Source organism: Bombus fervidus, chromosome 12 (assembly GCF_041682495.2).
Source record: "Bombus fervidus isolate BK054 chromosome 12, iyBomFerv1, whole genome shotgun sequence".
NCBI lineage: Eukaryota > Metazoa > Arthropoda > Insecta > Hymenoptera > Apidae > Bombus > Bombus fervidus.
This window is the reverse complement of record NC_091528.1, coordinates 9,790,787-9,811,281: the sequence shown is the minus strand read 5'-3', so window position 1 is coordinate 9,811,281 and position 20,495 is coordinate 9,790,787. Positions and strand designations below refer to the sequence as shown.

At 28.9% G+C, this 20,495-nt stretch overlaps 4 protein-coding genes across 9 annotated transcripts in view; all 4 read right to left on the bottom strand.

Moving 5' to 3' along the window:
* Cher (filamin A protein cher) overlaps positions 1-1,424 on the bottom strand; it is a 55,370-nt gene extending 53,946 nt beyond the window's left edge. For 2 of the 3 annotated variants that reach the window (XM_072014545.1, XM_072014550.1), the window contains exon 1: positions 1,379-1,395. In XM_072014545.1, the coding sequence (XP_071870646.1) occupies positions 1,379-1,380 (2 nt within the window). In that variant the 5' untranslated portion in view covers positions 1,381-1,395. Of the gene's footprint in view, positions 1-1,258 lie in introns of all 3 variants that reach the window. The other variant, XM_072014548.1, reaches the window with a different exon arrangement.
* Positions 1,425-2,078: 654 nt separating this feature from the next.
* LOC139993118 (succinate--CoA ligase [GDP-forming] subunit beta, mitochondrial-like) lies at positions 2,079-4,762 on the bottom strand. Its single transcript, XM_072014564.1, has 6 exons — positions 4,258-4,762; positions 3,926-4,025; positions 3,260-3,855; positions 2,936-3,070; positions 2,548-2,676; positions 2,079-2,422 (listed from the first exon to the last, which is right to left on the bottom strand). Exons 1-6 carry the CDS (start codon positions 4,454-4,456, stop codon positions 2,310-2,312), a joined length of 1,272 nt encoding a protein of 423 aa, XP_071870665.1. The 5' UTR covers positions 4,457-4,762; the 3' UTR covers positions 2,079-2,309.
* Positions 4,763-5,134: 372 nt separating this feature from the next.
* On the bottom strand, positions 5,135-11,627 carry LOC139993056 (contactin). 4 transcript variants are annotated; one of them, XM_072014451.1, is made up of 8 exons: positions 11,490-11,627; positions 9,897-10,751; positions 9,440-9,818; positions 9,262-9,364; positions 8,655-9,127; positions 8,264-8,542; positions 7,538-7,990; positions 5,135-7,455 (listed from the first exon to the last, which is right to left on the bottom strand). In XM_072014451.1, the coding sequence occupies exons 2-8, from the start codon at positions 10,698-10,700 to the stop codon at positions 6,269-6,271; spliced, it is 3,678 nt and encodes a 1,225-aa protein (XP_071870552.1). In that variant the 5' UTR covers positions 10,701-10,751; positions 11,490-11,627; the 3' UTR covers positions 5,135-6,268. The 4 variants fall into 4 exon arrangements, with proteins under 4 accessions (XP_071870552.1, XP_071870554.1, XP_071870553.1 ...); XM_072014453.1 differs by lacking the exon at positions 11,490-11,627 and adding an exon at positions 11,342-11,456; XM_072014452.1 differs by lacking the exon at positions 11,490-11,627 and adding an exon at positions 11,190-11,316.
* Positions 11,628-12,802: 1,175 nt separating this feature from the next.
* On the bottom strand, positions 12,803-16,271 carry LOC139993062 (1,5-anhydro-D-fructose reductase). The gene is made up of 4 exons (XM_072014467.1): positions 16,059-16,271; positions 13,892-14,059; positions 13,396-13,749; positions 12,803-13,319 (listed from the first exon to the last, which is right to left on the bottom strand). Exons 1-4 carry the CDS (start codon positions 16,125-16,127, stop codon positions 12,945-12,947), a joined length of 966 nt encoding a protein of 321 aa, XP_071870568.1. The 5' UTR covers positions 16,128-16,271; the 3' UTR covers positions 12,803-12,944.
* Between the last annotated feature and the right edge of the window lie 4,224 nt (positions 16,272-20,495).

Sequence of the window (20,495 nt, the reverse complement as noted above, 5' to 3'; positions counted from 1 at the left end):
GATCGCTAGCAAAGTGAATCTTGTATTATAAAATAAATCTATAGTATACATTCGCGTACACATAACTTGTAAACGGTATGTAACTTACAAGAACGATTAGAATTTCAAATAATTAAAATGTCAATACTATAAGAATATGCACTATATGTACATGTATATTGTATACGTGTACGTAAACGAGGTTAGGCATTATTTCAAAGTTTTGCCGTTAGGTTCTAGATAATTGTCAAATAGGTAATCTGATCAGTGTAATAGGAAATTAATCAATTCCATGCTAAATTACGATGTGCCTCTTGCAAGTCAGAGCCAAGGTATTTTTAGAGTACGTAGACATACGTGTCTTTTTTCCAAGGTCTAATCTTGTGTGCGTGCAAAAGATAAATTTTATCGTGCGAAATACTGTTCAAGTTAAAAAGTACACAATGTGAGTACATATTTCATCAAAGTTCACTGAATAGAACAGATTAGAATGAATAGAGAAATAAAGTGCATAGACAGTGGCTGTAGAAACACAATCACTGTTCTACGATTAGATAAGACGAATTTTACTGACACTAGTTCCGATTAATAAAAATTAGAAATTGATTAATGGTATTAACTTGTACTAGCAATCGTTTAACTAAAATGCTTCTGTAAAGTTTTAGAAAAATGTTGGTAAGTGACGAGTTATTGAAAATTATTGCACAAAAGATTAGCAATAAACCAAGAGGAATAGGAAAAGAAGAAATTATTATAACATATTCGCAGATTATACAGTATGAAATAAAGTTTACCACGACGCTACATAATCTTACTTCGTAATTTAAATTGAATCAATCGTTAAAAAATTATACTTTCCAATATCTATTATCTTGCTATTTGTAACGTCAACGAACTTAAAAACCGCTGTACGCATTTGTCGCATGTTAATTCTCAATTGTTTCACTCACGTGGCATGCATATCATTTCATATCATTATCTGAAGCATAAATTGCCATTCATGCAATCACTGATTAACAGCGTTTATTAAAACACATAGATAAGAATCTTATTTGCAATCTCAAAATCATCGGTTTTGATTGAAAGTATCAAATTATCTAGCAAACAAGTAAACACTGGCGTGATAAAGGATGCATCTTCTCCCGTAAATGTAAAAAGCTTTTTAATTGTGACAAAATTTCTTAAAATTATAGAAGAAAAAAATATATAAAATAAAAGCTAACGACTGTTTTTCTTTTCTAAACGATAAACATTGTTAGAAAAATACTTTACACGCTACCTTATTTACAGGATAAAATGGATCTATTAATAAGGTATATATTCGCACTAGTAATTCCCTTTCAAATATGATTCACACTTTTACACTTTTAATATACATTAAAACACAAGCACAATTTACATTTGAACGATGTAATAAAGAGAAGAAACTCTTTGCACTGTTCGATACGATTTAGAAAGGTTTACTGACGTTTACCGCCACCGAATTTGGAAGAGAGGGAAAATGTACCGAACAAACTCCGAGAATAGCTATCCCCTCGTCTTCAACCCTCCCACTCTGGCTAGCAAACTATATATACACACGCCGATCTGTCTGTTTCTCTCGCTATCCCTTTTCCCAATCCCTATTGTCCATTGAAACTTTACCATTTTATTTAAACCTCTTATTCTTACTACAATGTCCGTCGAACTTTAATTCAATCTAATGGCATCATCAATATGTAATAAATACTTATAGAGTAATCGTCCTCTTTCTAACGATAAGAACATTCTTCTATCAGATATAACAAATTTTGAAGAAAAGATATAAAAAACTACATATATTATAATCATAAAAGACATGTTTAATGATTCTTATAAAATTATAAAACAATATAAAATTAGCTTATTTTAAAAGCATTTATATAAATATATTCCATTTATTTATTTATTTATTAAAAATGTATAAAATATGTGCAATTATAAATTAATAATACTTGTTTAAGGGTATTAATAAATAAATTAATAAGAATACTTATTAACGAGAACAGAGAAAACACCTATAACAAAAGGAATACGATATAATAATGGGAAAACAATATTTTGGTATTAATAATAATAAAATATTTAATTCAGTTATTGATAAAACAAACCACTTGTTTCACAAAAACGTAAAAAAAATACAAATTAAAAGATTACTTAAACAATTTACAAACTATAAACTAAAATAAACGATATTATTTTAAAAAAGAAATAGAAAAGGTAGTCTTTGATGTGTTAATATCATCTAGATATGTACTTGAAGCAAGAATTCCCAGTCTTAATAGACTTAATACACAAGAATGTTACCAAACTTATGTTTTTGCTGAAGAAACTGCTTTTTTTGCAGCCTCATCTAAATCATTTGCTGTAATAATTGATAACTTGCTCTCTGCAAGAAGTTTCTTTGCTTCTGTTACATTAGTACCTATTTTAAAAACATAGTAAACATTATTAAATCATATAACAATAAAAATAAATAAATAGATAAATAAATAATATCCTATAAATTCTGTAACAAAATTACATAGTAAATAATAAGGAAATAATTACCTTCTAGTCTAACAACTAATGGAATTTTAAGTTTTAAATTACGAGATGCTGCAATAATTCCTTTTGCTATTGTAGCACAATTTACAATACCTCCAAATACATTTACAAGAATAGCTTTTACTTTTGGATCTAGAGATATCAAACAGAATATTTAAAGTTATTTTTTTCGAAAATATGTGAATATAATTCACAGAGATAATATATCTGAGAAAATCATTAATTAAATTTCTTAAAGAAATATAATAAAATCATGGAAACACATTACACAAATCACATTCACAAGTTTGTGAAATCTATTCAGGCCATTATGTTACATATATAAAAAATAGGAAAACCAATTTTTTCGATTTTTCGATTTTCCTACGAGTTTATTATAGTGCATACATACCTTCACTAAGAATTCTAAATGCTTGATAAACCTGATCCTCTTTAACACTTCCACCCACATCCAGAAAATTTGCTGGAGATCCACCATTTAATTTAATTATATCCATAGTAGCCATTGCCAAACCAGCACCATTGACTAAATATAATATATAATTCTGAATTTTATGTTAATTAAGAAGAATAATAATATTCTGTTCAAAATACTTTACATAAATTTTTATGAATTAAAAATTAAACAATGATTATTTCAAAAATTATTCCTTTCTTTTATACTATATATATATATATAGTATAGTAAATATTATTACCATATTATTAAACATACCCAAACATCCTATGTTGCCATCCATACCAATATAATTCAAATTGAAACGTGATGCATCTGCTTCTCTAGGATCTTTTGTACCACTGTCTTCTAAAGCAAACAAATCTTGTTGCCTAAATTCAGCATTATCATCAAATGCTATTTTTGCATCTACTGCTATAACTTGCTTATCTGTAGTTTCAACCAATGGATTAATTTCAACTTGTAAAGCATCAATATCTACAAATAGTTTCCACAAATTTTTTAATTCAAATATTGCTTTCTGTTGTATTTCTGAATCCACAAAACCAAGAAATATGCTAACATCTTTGGCTATCTCATCATCAATGCCATAGTATATGTCAAGAGGTACTGTTTTTATTAATTCTGGATTCTTTTCAGCAACTGTTTCTATATCCATACCACCTGCTGGTGAAGCTATTAATACAGGACCATTGTGTTGTCTGTCCATAAGAATACAAATGTATGTTTCACGTGCAATATTTACAGATTCTGCTATCATAATTTTTTGTACCAATATACCATCTTTTGAAGTTTGTTTTGTAATAAGACGGTGACCTAACATATTTTTCACAACATCTATGACAGCTTTATGACTATTAAAAAATATGCAATAATAAGTAATACACATACTTTTCTATTATATATCATACTACCTACACTTACTCTTTTGTAAGATGTACACCTCCTTTGAAACCATTATCAAACCATCCTTTTCCACGACCACCAGCTAGTACCTGAGCTTTTATAACATACTCATCCGCACCTATAAAAGTAAATAAAATTGCAACAGCTTCATTTAAAAACGGAAAGTATAAAACATATCTATGTGACTAATAATAATAGACTGTTATAAGATTGAACTAATAAAGAATTAAATTTTGATGAATTAAAATGCTATAATCAAATCTGTATCAATAATTTATTATACCTTTATACAAATGATAATTAAATAAACAAGTAAATTAGATATATTAGAAATAGAGAAAAATACCAACTTATTTTTTGTAAAGCAGAATTCGCTTTAGTTAGATCATCCACAATAGCAAAATTTTGTACAGAAACTCCACAATCTCTTAGGAGTTCCTTACTCTGATATTCGAGTAGATTCAAGCTTCTCGTTTGTTTAGTATTAAATTTTAAAATTTTATTCAACACTTGACTTGGACATAACTTTCGGTTTGTAAATCGTAACATGTTTAACTTTAAAAATAAGACTTTATAAAATAACAGTGAAAAATGTTCTTTATGAAATCCTCAAGACTATTCACGATTCTCAGTCACCGGCATTAATTCAAGATACAATTTATCTCTGCAGAATATGTTTACAACAATTCTTTACAAAATAGGAGTTATCATTTGTATCTTAAGAGTAATCATCGGTTTCTAAAATTAAACTATATGCACATTATCTCAAGTATAACTACAATTATCTCTTATAACCTCTATATTAAACTAAATTTGTATGTATCGACAATAAACTGATATCTACTACCAGACTACTCTATCTGCTACTACGTATTTATATATAATATCTATCCAAAATATTTTATAAAAAATGAAATACGTGATATTTAAATAATAAAATATAAACTTTTTATTATTTTAATCCTCGCAGTATATGTAATATTTTTAATATCCAGATTAATCAGTTCAAATATTAAATTTAAATTTTTTTAATTATTTTTTTAACAAACCAAATAAAATAATTCTAACTTTTTCATTTGAATTTTATTTCGAAGTCTTTAGAATCATTAGTAATTTATACTTATACTTTTAATTTAAAGATGTACATATATAGTTCTAATTGTAGAAAATATTCTCCACAATTTTAATTTTAGTCCGGTTATTAATAAAGGATAAGGAGTAAACTGATTTTTCTTGTAAAAAACATATATAAGATTTTATTTATTATTAATGTATTAGTATAAAAAGGTATGTATCCTATTTTCACGAATTAAACATTCTTACATCAATAAGTTATAGCTACCAAAATTTATTATTTTGTATAATTTTAATTTTCCGAGTTAAGTAGGATTATACAAATAATAAACTTTTTACATAATTGAGTAACAAATTTTTATGCATTATGAGATTTTTCTTAACGAAGATTTTTATTATTGTCTATACAAGAATATAATATTAAAAAATATTAATATGATAATTATTATTTACACATTATTTGGATATTTATTTATGGACGGATAAACATGATTTCTTGTATAAAAAAAAGTCTTAAAAAATCATTTGCTCATAATATCATAAAGTCTAAATAATTTAGAAAAACAATATTAATTTATATAAAAGTTTGTATGTTATATTTTTATAATAAATTATTTTCAAGAGAAAAGTGGCAAACTCTTTTTTGCAAAAATAACATTAATTCGTATAGGCACCCTTGTCTACAAAATGGTTCTGCTTAGTACTTAAGTACTTCCAGTACTTACTTTATTTTTCTAATAAAATGTATTTGTACCACTTTTCCATTAAACTTTCCATTACTTTTATTCTTAGAAGAACAAGTACTTGTTAAAAGTATTGAGATTTCACTTTATATTTCACATTCATATTCATATCAACATTATCATACCAATGTCATAAATATTTTATGAAAATCATCTGCTGTCCATTTAATGTAAAACTTACTAAATATTACAATAAACAGTATTTTTTTCAAGTGAGCTCTTTAACTTTAATGTGTTACATTATTTGTAAAAGTTTTGGATATGATTAATATTGTCTAGCAATGTTAGATCTGGTTAGAAAATAATTAAATAATAATGGTATCATAACTTGCACAAATACTTCTCAACAAATTAGTAATTTGAAAACAGCAAATTATACTGGTCTATTTCTATCTTTTCATAAAAATATTTCAGACGCACGCGCGCGCATACACACATACGTATTCTTTCTTTCTCTCTCTCTCTCTCTCTCTTTCTCTCGCGTTCAATTTCTTACTAACAGTTTAGTAAATCTGTGATATATCAAAAGTATCTTATACTCATACTATATGTATTCATAAATTCTCAATAATAATAACAATGATATACCTAAAGCAGCATCCAAAATTTTATTACCAGCACTGCTTCTGAAAGCAGCTGCGTCGCCCATTTGGAATGTATGAGTTGGACTCGACATTCGTCCATCTCCTCCGTTGCTAAATGCAAGTACACGTAAATGGTATGCCTTTCCAGGGCTGAGATTTGTGATATAAGCTTCTAATTTCGAGCCACCTGGTATAATAGTATCATTCGCGGTGCTCATATCTTGGTCTAGCTCCCAAACACGTATTTTATAGCCTATTAATGGTTCTTCTTCTAAACTTGGTTGTACATAACGCCAAACAACCCGAACTGTTGAAGGATTTACTCCATATACATTGACAGAAGATGGAGGTTTTTGCGGTGCTTTACGGTAAGTTCTTTCTAAATATCGTTCACTTTCAGGGCCTTCTCCAGCAGAATTATACGCCATGACTTTAACATAATAATAAGTATCAGGTTGCAAACCAACTACAAGAGCCCAAGGTCTTGCACTTCGAGATAAGTAATATACTGCATCTTCCTCTTTATTACTTTCTTTCCAATACTTTATTCTATGGCCTATTAATTTTCCCCGTATCCTTTCACGTGTCTGTTCAATTGGCAACCAACTAACTTTTAAGCTAGTACTATTGTAGCCATGTGCTATAACTTGCTGTGGAGCTACTTGGGGCATATCTTCAGCACTAAATATCGTAACTGCATTAGAAATTGGTCCAAAACCTAATGCATTAGCAGCTTGGACTTTAACTTCGTATTCTGTGTAATAATATTGTTGTTGTATCTGAACAACACTTCTCCCAGTATTACCATAATCTTTCAAAGATAATGACTGAAACTCGGTTTCGTGATACTTTTGACGCCAGAAAACTTTGTAGTAGATTCCTGGACCATTTTGTTCAGATGATGGTAAAGGATCCCATGTTATTGTAAGATCTCCGATTTTACCTCCTCCTCCGCCTATGTTGGATGGAACTTTTGTTGGTTTATCAGATGGTGTACTGTACTGTGGGGAGGGTGATGATGGTAAACTGTATCCTAATTCATTAAAAGCAGATACACAGAACTCATATGTAGTATAAGGATTTAAAACATTCTCCAAATAAGCCTCTTTTCTACCATTATATCTATCTACTTCAACAGCAGTTATATCTGAAATAACATTTACATTATGTACGTTTTTATTGAAAAAAACTATGTGATCAAAAACCATAAATAATTTTATTATACATACTTTCTATGATATTAGACCATGTGTGATTCCAATTTGTTCTTGCGCTTACAGTATACATAGTAATGGGTTTGCCATTAAAAGCACCATCAGTCCAACGTAAAGTTGTAGAAGTTTTTACAATATTTACAACTTGTACACCACCAGGTGGTCCTGGTGGTCCCTCTATTGTAACTGTTGTTTTACTAGAAATTTCGCCTACTGCACTTTTAATTATGCATTGATATTCTCCTGCTTCTGCGAATGTAGCGTTTATTATATTAAGTTCTTCTCCGTCAATATGCAATCTAGGATTATTTATTAAATCCTCGTCTCTGATACGTAAACCATTATGTTTCCAAATATAAGCTACATCAAGCATTTCATCAACTACTTCCCCCATGCAACGCAGTGTTTGATTTTGCATCACTGCACTTGTAACGTGTTGTGGTAACTTTTCAATAAATTGTGGACCACCTTTGATTCAATAAAAATCGATATCTTAAATACAATTCTGTAAAACTATAGTTGTATCGAATGTTCGTGAAATCATAGAATCGTGATATCCCGTTATCAGAAAGAAGGATGATTCTTCACGCAAATATAAGTTTAAAATATAAAGTAACATTTTTTATTTGGAGCTCTGATTCCGAAAAAATTGAGTTTGAAAATTCGTCAAGTATGTCTGGTTTGATTTAATCTACGTTCGATTTCATGAACACTCGTATGTAATGAAGTATATTGTCTTACGTAATACTATTAAACGTCCACGAGTGTCATCGCTTCCATATTGATTTGTTGCAGTGCAAATGTATGTGCCTTCATCATCCCTTGATACTGGGCTAATTATTAGATTACCAGTTTCTAAAATTCTACGTCTACCACCAGAACCAATCACATTTCCATCTTTTTTCCAGACAAATTTTGGTCTAGGCGCAGCTTCAGGATTACAGAATATTGTGACATTACCTCTTTCTGCTGCGTAAGTCTCGGGTTCCATAGGCCGTTTTTTAAAAGATGGTTTTAATGCTAAAATTTCGGAATGATATTTAAAAATAATAATTTTTGAATACGAGTCCTTTTTAAAAGTTACGCACACATTTCATTTCTATTGAAACTATATATCTAAATAACAACTTACATAAAATTCGAAGTTGTGCAGATGAATACTTCGTTTTTAACTGATTTCTTGCACGACATTGATACATAGCCTGATCTCGCTCTGGATCTAAATATTTTATACTTAAGACATTATCTTGTATAGAATATCGATCTCTATCTTGTGAAGGAAGTGTTTCCATATTTAACATTTCGCCATTTCTAAACCAACTATAAGATACATCTGGTATTCCAAATGCTTCACAAGTCCAAGTTAACTCTCCTCTATTATCCATATGTTTATCTACTAATGGAATTGTAAAATTCGGAGCTGCTTGAATAGTTAGTCTTACAGAATTTTCAATTGCTGATCTGTCATTATAAACTCTACAAGTGTACTCTCCTTGATCATCAACATGTACTTTTGGAATTATTAATACTCGATTATAACTAGTTGTGTATGATCCACGTGGCAGGGATGCACCTCTTCTTGTCCAATTGTATGATGGAATTGGGCTGTGTTAAATTAAAAAATGTATTATGTAATAAAATTATATACTATTTCAGATAATAATAACAATTTACTAACTTAAATATTCTAAATTATTGGATGATATAGTAAATTTATTTTGAGAAACAATTAAACTTACTATCCAAATGCAACACATTCAAGTCTAACTTCCTCTCCTGCAATTGGAGCATCTGGAAATGCTTTTGGAAAATTATCAGAGAACTTTAATTGTTGGAAGGAGGCTGAAAAATAAAAAGATTCATCAAAATATAAAATACTGACTGAAAAAATGAAGACAATTAAAGGAATATAATTACAATGTGGGTCAACCCTCAAAGGGAAAAATGGCCCATTACGACCAGTATCAGAAGCAACACTTTGAACATTACAAGAATAATTGCCACGATCAATCATTTCCAATGCAGAAAAATAAAGTGCACCATCATGAGAAACAAAAACACGTTTATCTTCTTCCACAAAATTGGGGAAATAGTCACGCGCCCAATAATATTTGACTCCTGGAAAATGTTGTGGTGGATCACAATATACAACTTTACCCCAATTTTGTTCTCCACGTTCTTCTGAACGTTTTAAATTAAATTCCAATATATACCCAAATGACAGTTCCATGCTTTCAGATATAATTGTGCCAAATTTATTGGTTGCTTTACAGTGGTATGAACCTCGGTCTTCTGTCTAAAAACAATAAATTAGTGTTGTGTAAATAACATTTTCTTTTAATATATACTGATTATAATCCAAGATATTATTTACCTGATCAGGTTCATAAATAATTAAAGTGCCACCACTGACTGTGTATCTATTATTATTTAGTGGATCTATTTTTGTTGCAATGAATCTGTCATTCTCATAATCTTCTTTGAACCATTCATATGTTGGTGCAGGGTAACCACCTGCTAAGCAGCTCAGTGCAACATCATTGTTTATTTTTCTTTTTGACAGATCAAATACTTTATCAATAGGTTGTTTGATAAAATATGGTCCTCTGGGAATTTCACGAGGATTATCAATTTCAATACCATATTGATAAGTACGATCATCATCTACTAAGTTATGCAAATTAGAAATTGGTGCTTCACAAATGTATAAGAGCCTATCTCTACCAGTTACTTTTTCCAGTCCCCATCGTTGTAAATTATTATGATAAGAATACACTAAATAATCTCTTTCAAGTGTATTATCAACTGGTTCAGGTAAAAATGCATTTTCCATATTTGATAATTGAGTATTATCAGCTTCATTTATCCAATTTCCATTCTGATATTTTATACCAGTATACCATTTACGGTGTTGTGGATCTTGCCATAATAAGTGATATAATATGAATCCATGTTCTTCTAAGGAATTAATTGTAATAAGATCACTTTGATAAGCTTCACAATTTTTTTTAGCTTCTTGTCTGTCCCTAATAGGACTCTTTATGAAACGGTAACATGATTCTTGAAATTTTATCCAATGTTGTGGACACTGATGTTGTTCTCCATATAAGACATTTTGTGCAAATGTATAACTTGTTATAATGAGAATGCATGTTATAATCTCTGATACACAATACATTATTACTTCAATATAATTGAAAGATTATAAATTTATCAAATTAGTGGTAATCTGAAAAAAAATTACATATTCTACTATAAATAAAATCATTACATATTCTTTTTAAGATCGAATGTATTAAGTGATTAAGTGATTAAACATAATACATCTGTCAATCAAATGACTTTTGTAATATTTGATCTTTTTTATGATAAATACAAATACTATCAAGGAAAATGTGTATTAATTTTTATATCATTAATCATTTCTCACCTCACTTTAATATAATTTATATTAATTATGACAAAAATAATATAAATAATTTAAGAAAGAAATTAGCCGTTTTGATTAAGAATAATGTTGAAAGAATTTAATTACATATAAAAGCATATTATATTTGACCATATAAGCTAGGGAGTGGCACTATAATCTTAAAGTAATTTAATATAGTACTTAATGTAGTTTAGATCTTTGCTTTTTAAAACTGTATTACTATTAACTATTTATCACCTTTAATTAGTTTCTATTTACGTATGAAACACTATGAATTGTTATTTAATAGTTGTAGAAATTAGCGTCTTTACTGTTGACACAACACATGAATAAATGTAAACTTTAATACAATAGATACATGATGTCAAAATTATGTTCCAGGAAATTACCACAAATTGTAATTTAAAATATAAAATCAAAATGATACAAAATAAAACGATTTATTACATAAATTTTAATATAATAAATATTTTGTTACACATATATAATTAATTTATACAACACAATAATAGATATCCTATTTTGCTGAGAACAAACCTTTAGTACATACGCTTCGATCCATTACTAATAAGGGTGGGGTCCTTTATCAGAGATGAGCAGGGCTATTGCCGATGCAATGTTAAAAAGGTCAGCCAAAAAATGGATACAAGGAATAAGTCTCCAGCGGCCAACGGTTGAACTATACGCACATTTTTTCTCTAGTACTCTTTGTAGAAGAAACGTACATATGCACGGTGAGCAGGGAAATATTTCAATTATTAGCAAAGGAAATTTTTCTAAATAGAGATAACATCAAATTGTCAAAATTGTGTCACCTCCTCTAATCACATTCTCTAATCACATTCTCTGTTATGTTCTCTTAATAAAACATCTAAATTTTGGCGAGAAATTCCTCCGAGAAACAGAAAATTTTAATTTCAAAAATCCAGGGAATCTGATATCAGTTCCTCTAATATTATGTTCTCCTGATAAAAAAACCGCTAGTTTTATTTTTATATTCCGCTAAGGAATGCTTTCTTATTTTAAAAGATTTAAACGCTTTCTTTATTTATAAAATAAGATTGTATTATTCATTTCAATTCGCAAGTTTACAATATTTCGAAACGAACCTATTTCCCTCTTACCTCTCAGCAAAAACACCGGTGAAGAAATGTGTGCATAGTTCGGCTATTTAACCACTAGAGGCGGTAATTCATGGAACGTACTTTTGGTTGAGTTTCTCCCATGCACATTGGCAATCTCCCTACTCTTCTCTGGTTTTACACCAATTTACACAGCTGCGCCCCATTCTACTTACATATTACCGAAGAACAGTATTGTTTGTTTATAGACAAGATTCTTTATGTTATTTTTTTCCTCTCTTTACTAACACTTCAGGGATCTTTTATGCATTTTACAATCACTTGTTTTATCTTTTCATATTTAATTGACACACGCTTCATTCAATTATTTAAACCATATTGTCTAACCAAAGTTAATACATTTCAAATTTTCCATTTGGAAGTACAAGACTCGTATAACACGTAACTAATAATATGTTATTGGTTTTCTTAAATAGGTACCAAAAGTTTATTTTACTTGCGAGTAAAATTTGAAAAATATTATTCTAATGTTTCAAGGAAGGTAAATTACACACGGTTCTTTTCTTTCCCATGCGTTTCGTAGTAACATTTTTTTCGATTTAGGGTACACTTTTTCACTGTTTAAGGTGTTTTCTTTTATTAGGGTAAAAAATTGATTTCATTCATGAAACATTGATGGTATTGATTTCATTTTAAATAATAATAATAAAGCAAAAAGAAAAAAGAACAATGCAGTGAGAACAGAAATAAAGATATAATTTTTTAAAGAATACATTTGTTTATAAAAATTTGAAACATACACAAGCAATTAAAAATATTTATTTCTATAAAGTTACTATTTTTGCGTATAGTAAATGGTATATTGCAGTGTACGTTGAATATATTTAAGTCATACGAATCTACAAAAGGTTTAAAAAGGAAACTCAGGATGATTCCTTATCCCCTTAAAAAATTCAAAACCACAAACTCTGCCAGATTCACCAAGATCAAGATTTTTTAATTTCTGCATGTCCTCTGGTTTAAGTTTCCAATCAAATAGTTCTTTATTTTCCTTAATTCTTTGAGGGTTTGTACTTTTAGGGATAACAACGATTCCGTTTTGTACAGTGAAACGCAATAAAATTTGTGCAGGTGATTTCTTGTACTTTTTTGCTATTTCCAGTACTACATCGTTTTGTAACATATCTGGGACTTTTTCCGTTTTATTTAGTAATTTAACAAGACCGCGTGAACCAAGCGGCGAATAGGCTGTTATAGGGATCTTTTCCTCATTACAATACTTTACCTGTAAAATATTATTTTATTTTATGTCTAATAATTTCGTAATAAAAAGAGTGTGTTTAAAGAAAAAGACATCTTACCAGTTCTTTTTGTTGGAAAAAGACATGTAATTCAATTTGCAGCATTGATACTTTTACTTTCGCATTTTTTAAAATTCGTTTGATTTGAGGGATATTAAAATTTGATAGCCCAATTGCTTTAGCTCGTCCGCATTCTACTTGTTTCTCCATTTCAGCCCAAATTTTTACATGATCTGTATTAAGATCAAGTAGCATTTGTCCATTTTCATCCTTAGGATGTAAATCGTCTCCAACTTTCTTGAAAGCGAATGGAGCGTGAACCAAATATAGATCTACATATTCCAACTGCAAATCTTTTAAAGATCTCTTTATCCATGTTTCAACATCTTCTGGTCTATTTCCGACAACAGGAAGCTACAAGTGTAAAAAATAATTTTTACTGATCCTTTATATCACAATGTTATTTTTAACAATTTCGTTAACATTTTCTCGATCCAATTATATTACAATAAACATTTTCAAGTAAATACGACGTTGAATATATAGTTGATATTACCTTCGTAACAATGAAAATGTCAGATCGTTTAATTCTTCCAGAATCAAACCATTTTTTAAGAACATGACCAATTACTTTTTCATTTTCATATACTGGTGCTGTATCGATATGTCTGTATCCTGCCTCTAAAGCAATGTTCAGTGCGTCCTGTAATTCTTCTTCACTTGCCTAAAACATTATAACATGCTTTTTAAACCATTAGGAAATATAACTTTGTAGGAGAAGTATTTTTTTATTAATTAAATTATATATAGCATTTAAGTGTGATAATATCTAAGATGCAGAAATAACTAATTATCAAGAACTGAATCCCATTTATGAGATAGAAATTAATTAATAGTTATTTTCCTTTCCCGCAATAACTGTTTAAATGAAATTATACAATTTGAAAAAAAGAGAACTAAAACAATACTGATGTATTTATGTTCAATTTACATTTTAAAATATAGTCAAAAGAACTAAAGATATAGTATATTCTTATACATAATTATTATTAAAAATACTGAATATTCAAACTATTTATTATAATTTCAAAGATTTGATATTTTGAAGATTTTGCTATTACGTTACGGTCGAATAGCATTCCACATAAAAATTTAAACGTTACCTTCGTTTTTCAGAGAAACATTACAAATATAAGAAGTTGCACATGTACTATTGTATTGATTTTAAAATACTGTAAAACCTTTTTCTCTATCATTTTTTGTACATATTTGTAAAAAAACGCTAGTAGTAATACGAATATCCTGTGTATGTATGTATGTTTTATATTGTTTTTAAGTCCTTGTAATAATTTGTTTATTAAAAGATCGGAATATCATATGCGTTTGTATCTATTTTCTCGACAATTTTCAGTTAACGTAAATGTACGGTCAATTTAATTAAAATAAAACGTCAAATCAGTATTTAGATAAATAATTTAAATACTTTATGTATTTTGATAACGTGATCATTATGTAAATGGTGTTCGACAAATTTGTATTATACACGCGCATAACTATCAGTCGTGTTCAATCTAGTGTTCTGTCATACATATGTCATTAAACTACATATTTCCTCTAAAAGTTATGTTCTTGTATTTTATTTAAATTTTATATAAAAAGTGATATTTCTTTCTTTCTAAGACATGAGCTAATCAAGATTATAACTGTGTAAAAGAAATATGTAACCTGTTACTAGGTATAGTATTATTACGTATTACTTATTCTTTTAACAAAATTAATATAAATATTAGTAGACTATGTTTACAGCTTATTCTAACTATTGCTAAAAATATTGGAGATTAAGAGAAATAAAGCTTTTAAAATTGAATGTATAAATTAGCGATACTTGTGCTTTAGAATGTGAGGTTAGAAACTATACTAATTATATGTATATATAACTTATGAGCACTTTTATTGAAGTTTCTACAATGTAATAAGTTGAAATTATGTAGTTATTAATAATAAATATTTAATAAAAACTATATGTTACTGGTCTTAATTTTAAATTAAATCTATGCATATGAACATACTATGACATATGAGATTATTTAAATGTATGATTGTATTAGAAATTTTTATTGCCATATTAGGATAATGATATATTTTGATCCACATTTTCATAATTAAATAGAAAACATTTGCTATTACTATTATATCATTGAAAAAAATATTACATTTTAAATCAAGCAAGTTGATACATAGATCTATGTTAAATCTTCATTTACACAATTAATTTATATAATACCACAATATACATATACAGTCATGAATACATAGTAAAATGTTGTATCTTTGTTATTGTAATGCTTGATACAATAATAACGTGACATAGGTACTATTCGAATTAACAGTTTCCATAATTTTGAAATTAAAACTTCATATATGTAATTTGTAATCAAACTTTTCTCACTCAAATAATAGTAGATTTTATAAAATTTCATATTAAATAGAGGAATTATTACATAGGATTGAAAATTAATGAAATTAAATTTAGAGACTGTAAAAGAAGTATTTCATTAAGAAGAAAATTATATACAACGTTTAAAAATTAATCGTAGCGAATGGTACGAAAGTGTATCTGTACATTTTAATATTTGATACATTAACGTTTGTGTTTGAGTATTTAATGATAGTATTGTATTAAAAATAATTTTCTTTACAAAAACTTTATTTTACAAGTTTACCTGCCATGTACCAAAACCGACTATTGGCATTAAGTGTCCGTTCGGAAGCAAAATAGTGTCGTTCTCCATTGCTTGTGTATAGTAGCAACTTTGTAGAATAACTGAATAACTGTACTACCGATTCCAGTTTCTTAAAACTAACTTGACTTTCTCTTTAAGCATGTGCACACAATCGTATACAACCTTGATCATACAGGTATACAGTGATTGCCGTATTTTGCATACTTTATTAGATAGATAAAATAACTTTCAAGAACCTTCAAGGTTAATTGTTGTTTGTGTAATCATTCATAAAACAATTATATTCATATTTTTACATATATATCGATCATTTTATGTTATAATTAATTCTGGTAATGATAAAACAATATAATGAGAATAATTGAGAAAACAGTGAAATTCGACTTCTTTTCTCTTTTTCTCTTATTAATCAAAATTATCCAGAATTGAAGTTCATGAGAAAAATGATGTAATCTTATGAATTTTAGGTAATATCTGTTTACTGTAGATGATCTGGAAATATTACAGAACAAAACATAAATTAAAACGATAAATAATTTTATAATGTATCGATGTGTAAATTGTGGAGCTGAGGTGGAAGAGCTTTATAGGAGATACTGTCCAAGTGTTCTAAAGCTTTTAAAATGTGTATGTTATATATTATATAAATTTATTTTTTATAGAAATTAAAAATTAGTTTCATTTCTCGAAATAATTGCGTACGAAAATTGTTTTATAAATAAATGAAGGAGTAGTCAATTTTTTATGTTATATTATATTTCACTTATTTACAAATAATTATACACAACTTTACAGAATAATGTTCCAAAATAAAATTTATGTAAGAAAATTGCAATTTATGCTTAGATAACATAAAAATAAATAACGAAACATTACAAATTGCAAAATATCTAAATGTTTGCTCATTTTACTATCAAATATATCATTATTCATGTCCCCTGATAATCGCGGACCCCTTTACGTGGAAAAACACCAAGTAAAACCATATAACGTCTGATGATCCGTTTGTATTATGGCAGGAGAACGGGAACGGATTTCTATCGGTATCCGAGATTAATTGTGTTTCTCCATTACACAGTCAATAAATTAATACAACCTATGCTTACATTTAATTGCATTTATTTTCTCGCTCAGTTTACTTGTGTTCTAAGCAACAAAGACCATTATTCCTATAGCAAATATTCCTTATGTTCTTTATCACTACGTTAGTTTCTATTATTGTTCATATAATTGTGCTCTTTATAAGAACGTTTTTTTAAATTTCGGTTTATGTAGTTTATTCAGACGAAGAGAATTGGATGTACTGCTTCGGCAATTCGACCTCAGACAAAGGTATTAGACGATGAGCAGTTTTTTCGTAATTATATATAGTCATCGATATGTGATACTTAACGGAACTTCTGCAATCTAAGATTTAAAGTGTATCTACAAAACTCATACAGTTCTGGACGTGGCTGACTAAACCAATTAATCGCTTAATATATTAATTCATAATGTACTGCAAAGAAGTGCAGCGTTAGTTGACCGGTAGCTTGAAGTAATATCTAACCAACTGTCAAAGGAGGTAGAATTCTAGGAAAAGCCGAGTGTCTTTCTTCTCCGTTAAGTGAGAATGAGATACAGATACCTGACGCGAAATATCGAGATTAAAATAAATATGGTAGGTGCCTCTCTACGGAATCACTTCCAAGAACTGATAGAGATAGTGGCCATCAGCTAACACGGCAAACTCTCAGTCAGCTAACGCGGCACTACTACATATCATTCCTATGAAGTATGTAAGAATTCATATAACGTGCAATAGGTTAGAGCAGATACGAAGTGAATGAAACACCCGGAAAAATGATGCTTTGATGGAGAATTAACATCAAGTGATAACAAGAACAAAATTTGTTGAACTTTCAGTCACCGCGATTATAGATAACTTGATAGTTCGTGATGACATCCCCTTCTGGTAATAACACAAGCATAGCAGATCGGCTAGATATCCTAGAAAAATTAGAAGATGGCAAGACTGTGAGTAGTATTGCCTGTGAATATGGACTCAGTAACAGGACAATACGACGATACCGGCAGCACTCGAAGGCCATTCGCAACTTTGCGGCGAATCCAAAGTACCGAGACATGAAGAGACAACGGATACCAATATATACCGATTTGGAGACAAAATTGTATCGTTGGTTTCAGCAAAGGAAGTTGTTAGGAGACTGTTTAACAGATAATATTTTAATAAATAAAGCTAAAGAAATAGAAACAGAGTTTCCCAGTACATCGAATTTTAAAGCAAGTCGGGGTTGGCTTCAGAATTGGAAGAAAAAATATGATATTGGCAAGAACACGACAGATCCGAATGAAATCGCCGCGAATAATTTTATACGTGAATTTTTACAAATACTAGTTAAAGAAGATATAAACGAAGAAGATGTGTACAACATGGACGAGACTAGTTTACTTTGGAAAGCACTTCCGTGGAAAACATTAGTTCATGAGGAAAAATATCTGATCATAAAAGGAGAAAACAGAAAAACAGACATAGTGACTGTGGCATTTTGTGCAAACACTAGTGGTACACACAAATTACCATTACTCTTTGTAAATAAATTCGCAAATCCCCGAGCATTGAAACATTGTAAGGATAGATTACCAGTGGTATATAAAAGTCATTGTAATGCCTGGGTTAACGAAGATATTTTTCGAGAATGGTATACTAATCATTTTAAGCAAAGTGTGAAAGAGCGCCAATTACAGGAACAACGTAAAGGAAAAGTAATATTGCTCGTTGACAATTTCAAGGCACACAAACTTGAAAAAAAGGAACTGGATGATGGCCACTTTATGTTAATATTTTTACCACCGAATACGTCCTCGTTGATCCAACCTATGGACCGAGGCGTAATTACTCAATGTAAAAAGATATTTCGGCTTGAACTACTTCATCGGGTATGTTGTACGTTTAATACTTCGTTTAAAGTAATATTTATAATAATACAATTTTCTCATATACGTTTCTTCTTCATAGGTACTACAGTATAACGACGGACTTACACAGTTTTATGCTGATTACGATATTAAGGATTGCATCGATTACATTAGCGAAGCATGGAATAATGTTACACCACAAAACATTCGTAGTTCTTGGGTGAAAATTCTTAACAAACAGTTTGAATTTAATAATATTAAAACAGAGAATTCTATGGTCACTGATGAACAGAATGCAGAGCAATCGATCGACGTGATGTCTGCTGAGGAAATAACAGAGTGGATTTCCGGATGCGAGCAGGCGGAAATCATTCCAGAGGAAACTGCAATTTTGAAACAAATTTGCAAATTTGAATCATCTCCTTCTTTGATAGAAGACGAAGAAATTGATCGTCTATTGTATAATTTAAGGATGCTGAGTAAAATCGAACCAGAAATTGAAGCCGATGCAAAACGAATAATAGATCATTTTAATAAAAAGCAAGAAAGATAATATTGTCCCTGTTATAGTTGTTGTTATCATTATTTTTACATCAGCGATGTACCATTTAAATCGTACGTAATACATGGCCTATTATCAGAAGACTACTTTGATATAACTATTGTTATAAACGTTTAATCATAGCTTACAAATTTCCAAGCTATGTGAATTATTATGATATATAATATTATATTATATTATATTATAATATATACATAAAAGTATGTTTTTTGTATTCGAGTATGTGTATCATATTTGTATATATTTAGTAAGCAAATACCAAATAATTTTAGTATTCGTGATAACTTACGTTATTACTTATTCCTGTTGCCATGTTTTCTGCACTTCTACTTTTAGACCTTTACGTTTCTATATTTTTTTTGTATTTTGTTATTGATTTCGTAATAAAGTGTTCATAATAAAATTACATATAACATTCTTTTCTCATTATAAATTGACAAATAAACCTCATCAGACATTTGTGTACATGAACTTCTCTCATTGGTTTAATGTTCAAAATCAATACTCCAAATTTTTCTAAAGTTACTATTTTGGAACTTTATACTGTAAAATAACTTCTATTATAAAAAAGAATTATTTCTTGCTTCTAAATGGTTAATAATTTATTTTTATTCATTTCAGGGAACATGTGATCTTTTGGCAGATAAATATATTGAATACGATCCAGTAATAATATTGGTTGACTTAATATTGCTTAAAAGACAAGCATACAGACATTTGCTTCACAATTGCGATATAACGCCGTGTTGGAAACTAGTAATAATTTTGTGGCTTATTGAATCTTTCCGAAATTTCTTTCTATGTAACAATAGCAATCAGTATGGTCAATATTGGAAGATATTTCAACCTAATTTTAATGGACAATGTAGTGTCTATCTAATATTATTCAACACTGCTTTTGCTTTCGCTACTTTCGTCTTCGCTGTAATTTTCTG

Excerpts from the sequence above, each read along its gene's own strand:
- LOC139993062 (XM_072014467.1), bottom strand. The coding sequence starts at position 16,127 with ATGGAGAACGACACTATTTTGCTTCCGAACGGACACTTAATGCCAATA. Across the intron at positions 14,060-16,058 it reads TCGGTTTTGGTACATGGCAG|GCAAGTGAAGAAGAATTACA; the intron begins GTAAACTTGTAA and ends ATAATGTTTTAG. Across the intron at positions 13,320-13,395 it reads TTTTCCAACAAAAAGAACTG|GTAAAGTATTGTAATGAGGA; the intron begins GTAAGATGTCTT and ends AATATTTTACAG.
- LOC139993118 (XM_072014564.1), bottom strand. The coding sequence starts at position 4,456 with ATGTTACGATTTACAAACCGAAAGTTATGTCCAAGTCAAGTGTTGAAT. Across the intron at positions 3,856-3,925 it reads GGTGTACATCTTACAAAAGA|TCATAAAGCTGTCATAGATG; the intron begins GTAAGTGTAGGT and ends ATTTTTTAATAG. Across the intron at positions 3,071-3,259 it reads TGGCAACATAGGATGTTTGG|TCAATGGTGCTGGTTTGGCA; the intron begins GTATGTTTAATA and ends TATTATATTTAG.
- LOC139993056 (XM_072014451.1), bottom strand. The coding sequence starts at position 10,700 with ATGTATTGTGTATCAGAGATTATAACATGCATTCTCATTATAACAAGT. Across the intron at positions 9,819-9,896 it reads TTATTTATGAACCTGATCAG|ACAGAAGACCGAGGTTCATA; the intron begins GTAAATAATATC and ends TATTGTTTTTAG. Across the intron at positions 9,128-9,261 it reads GAATGTGTTGCATTTGGATA|CCCAATTCCATCATACAATT; the intron begins GTAAGTTTAATT and ends AATTTAACACAG.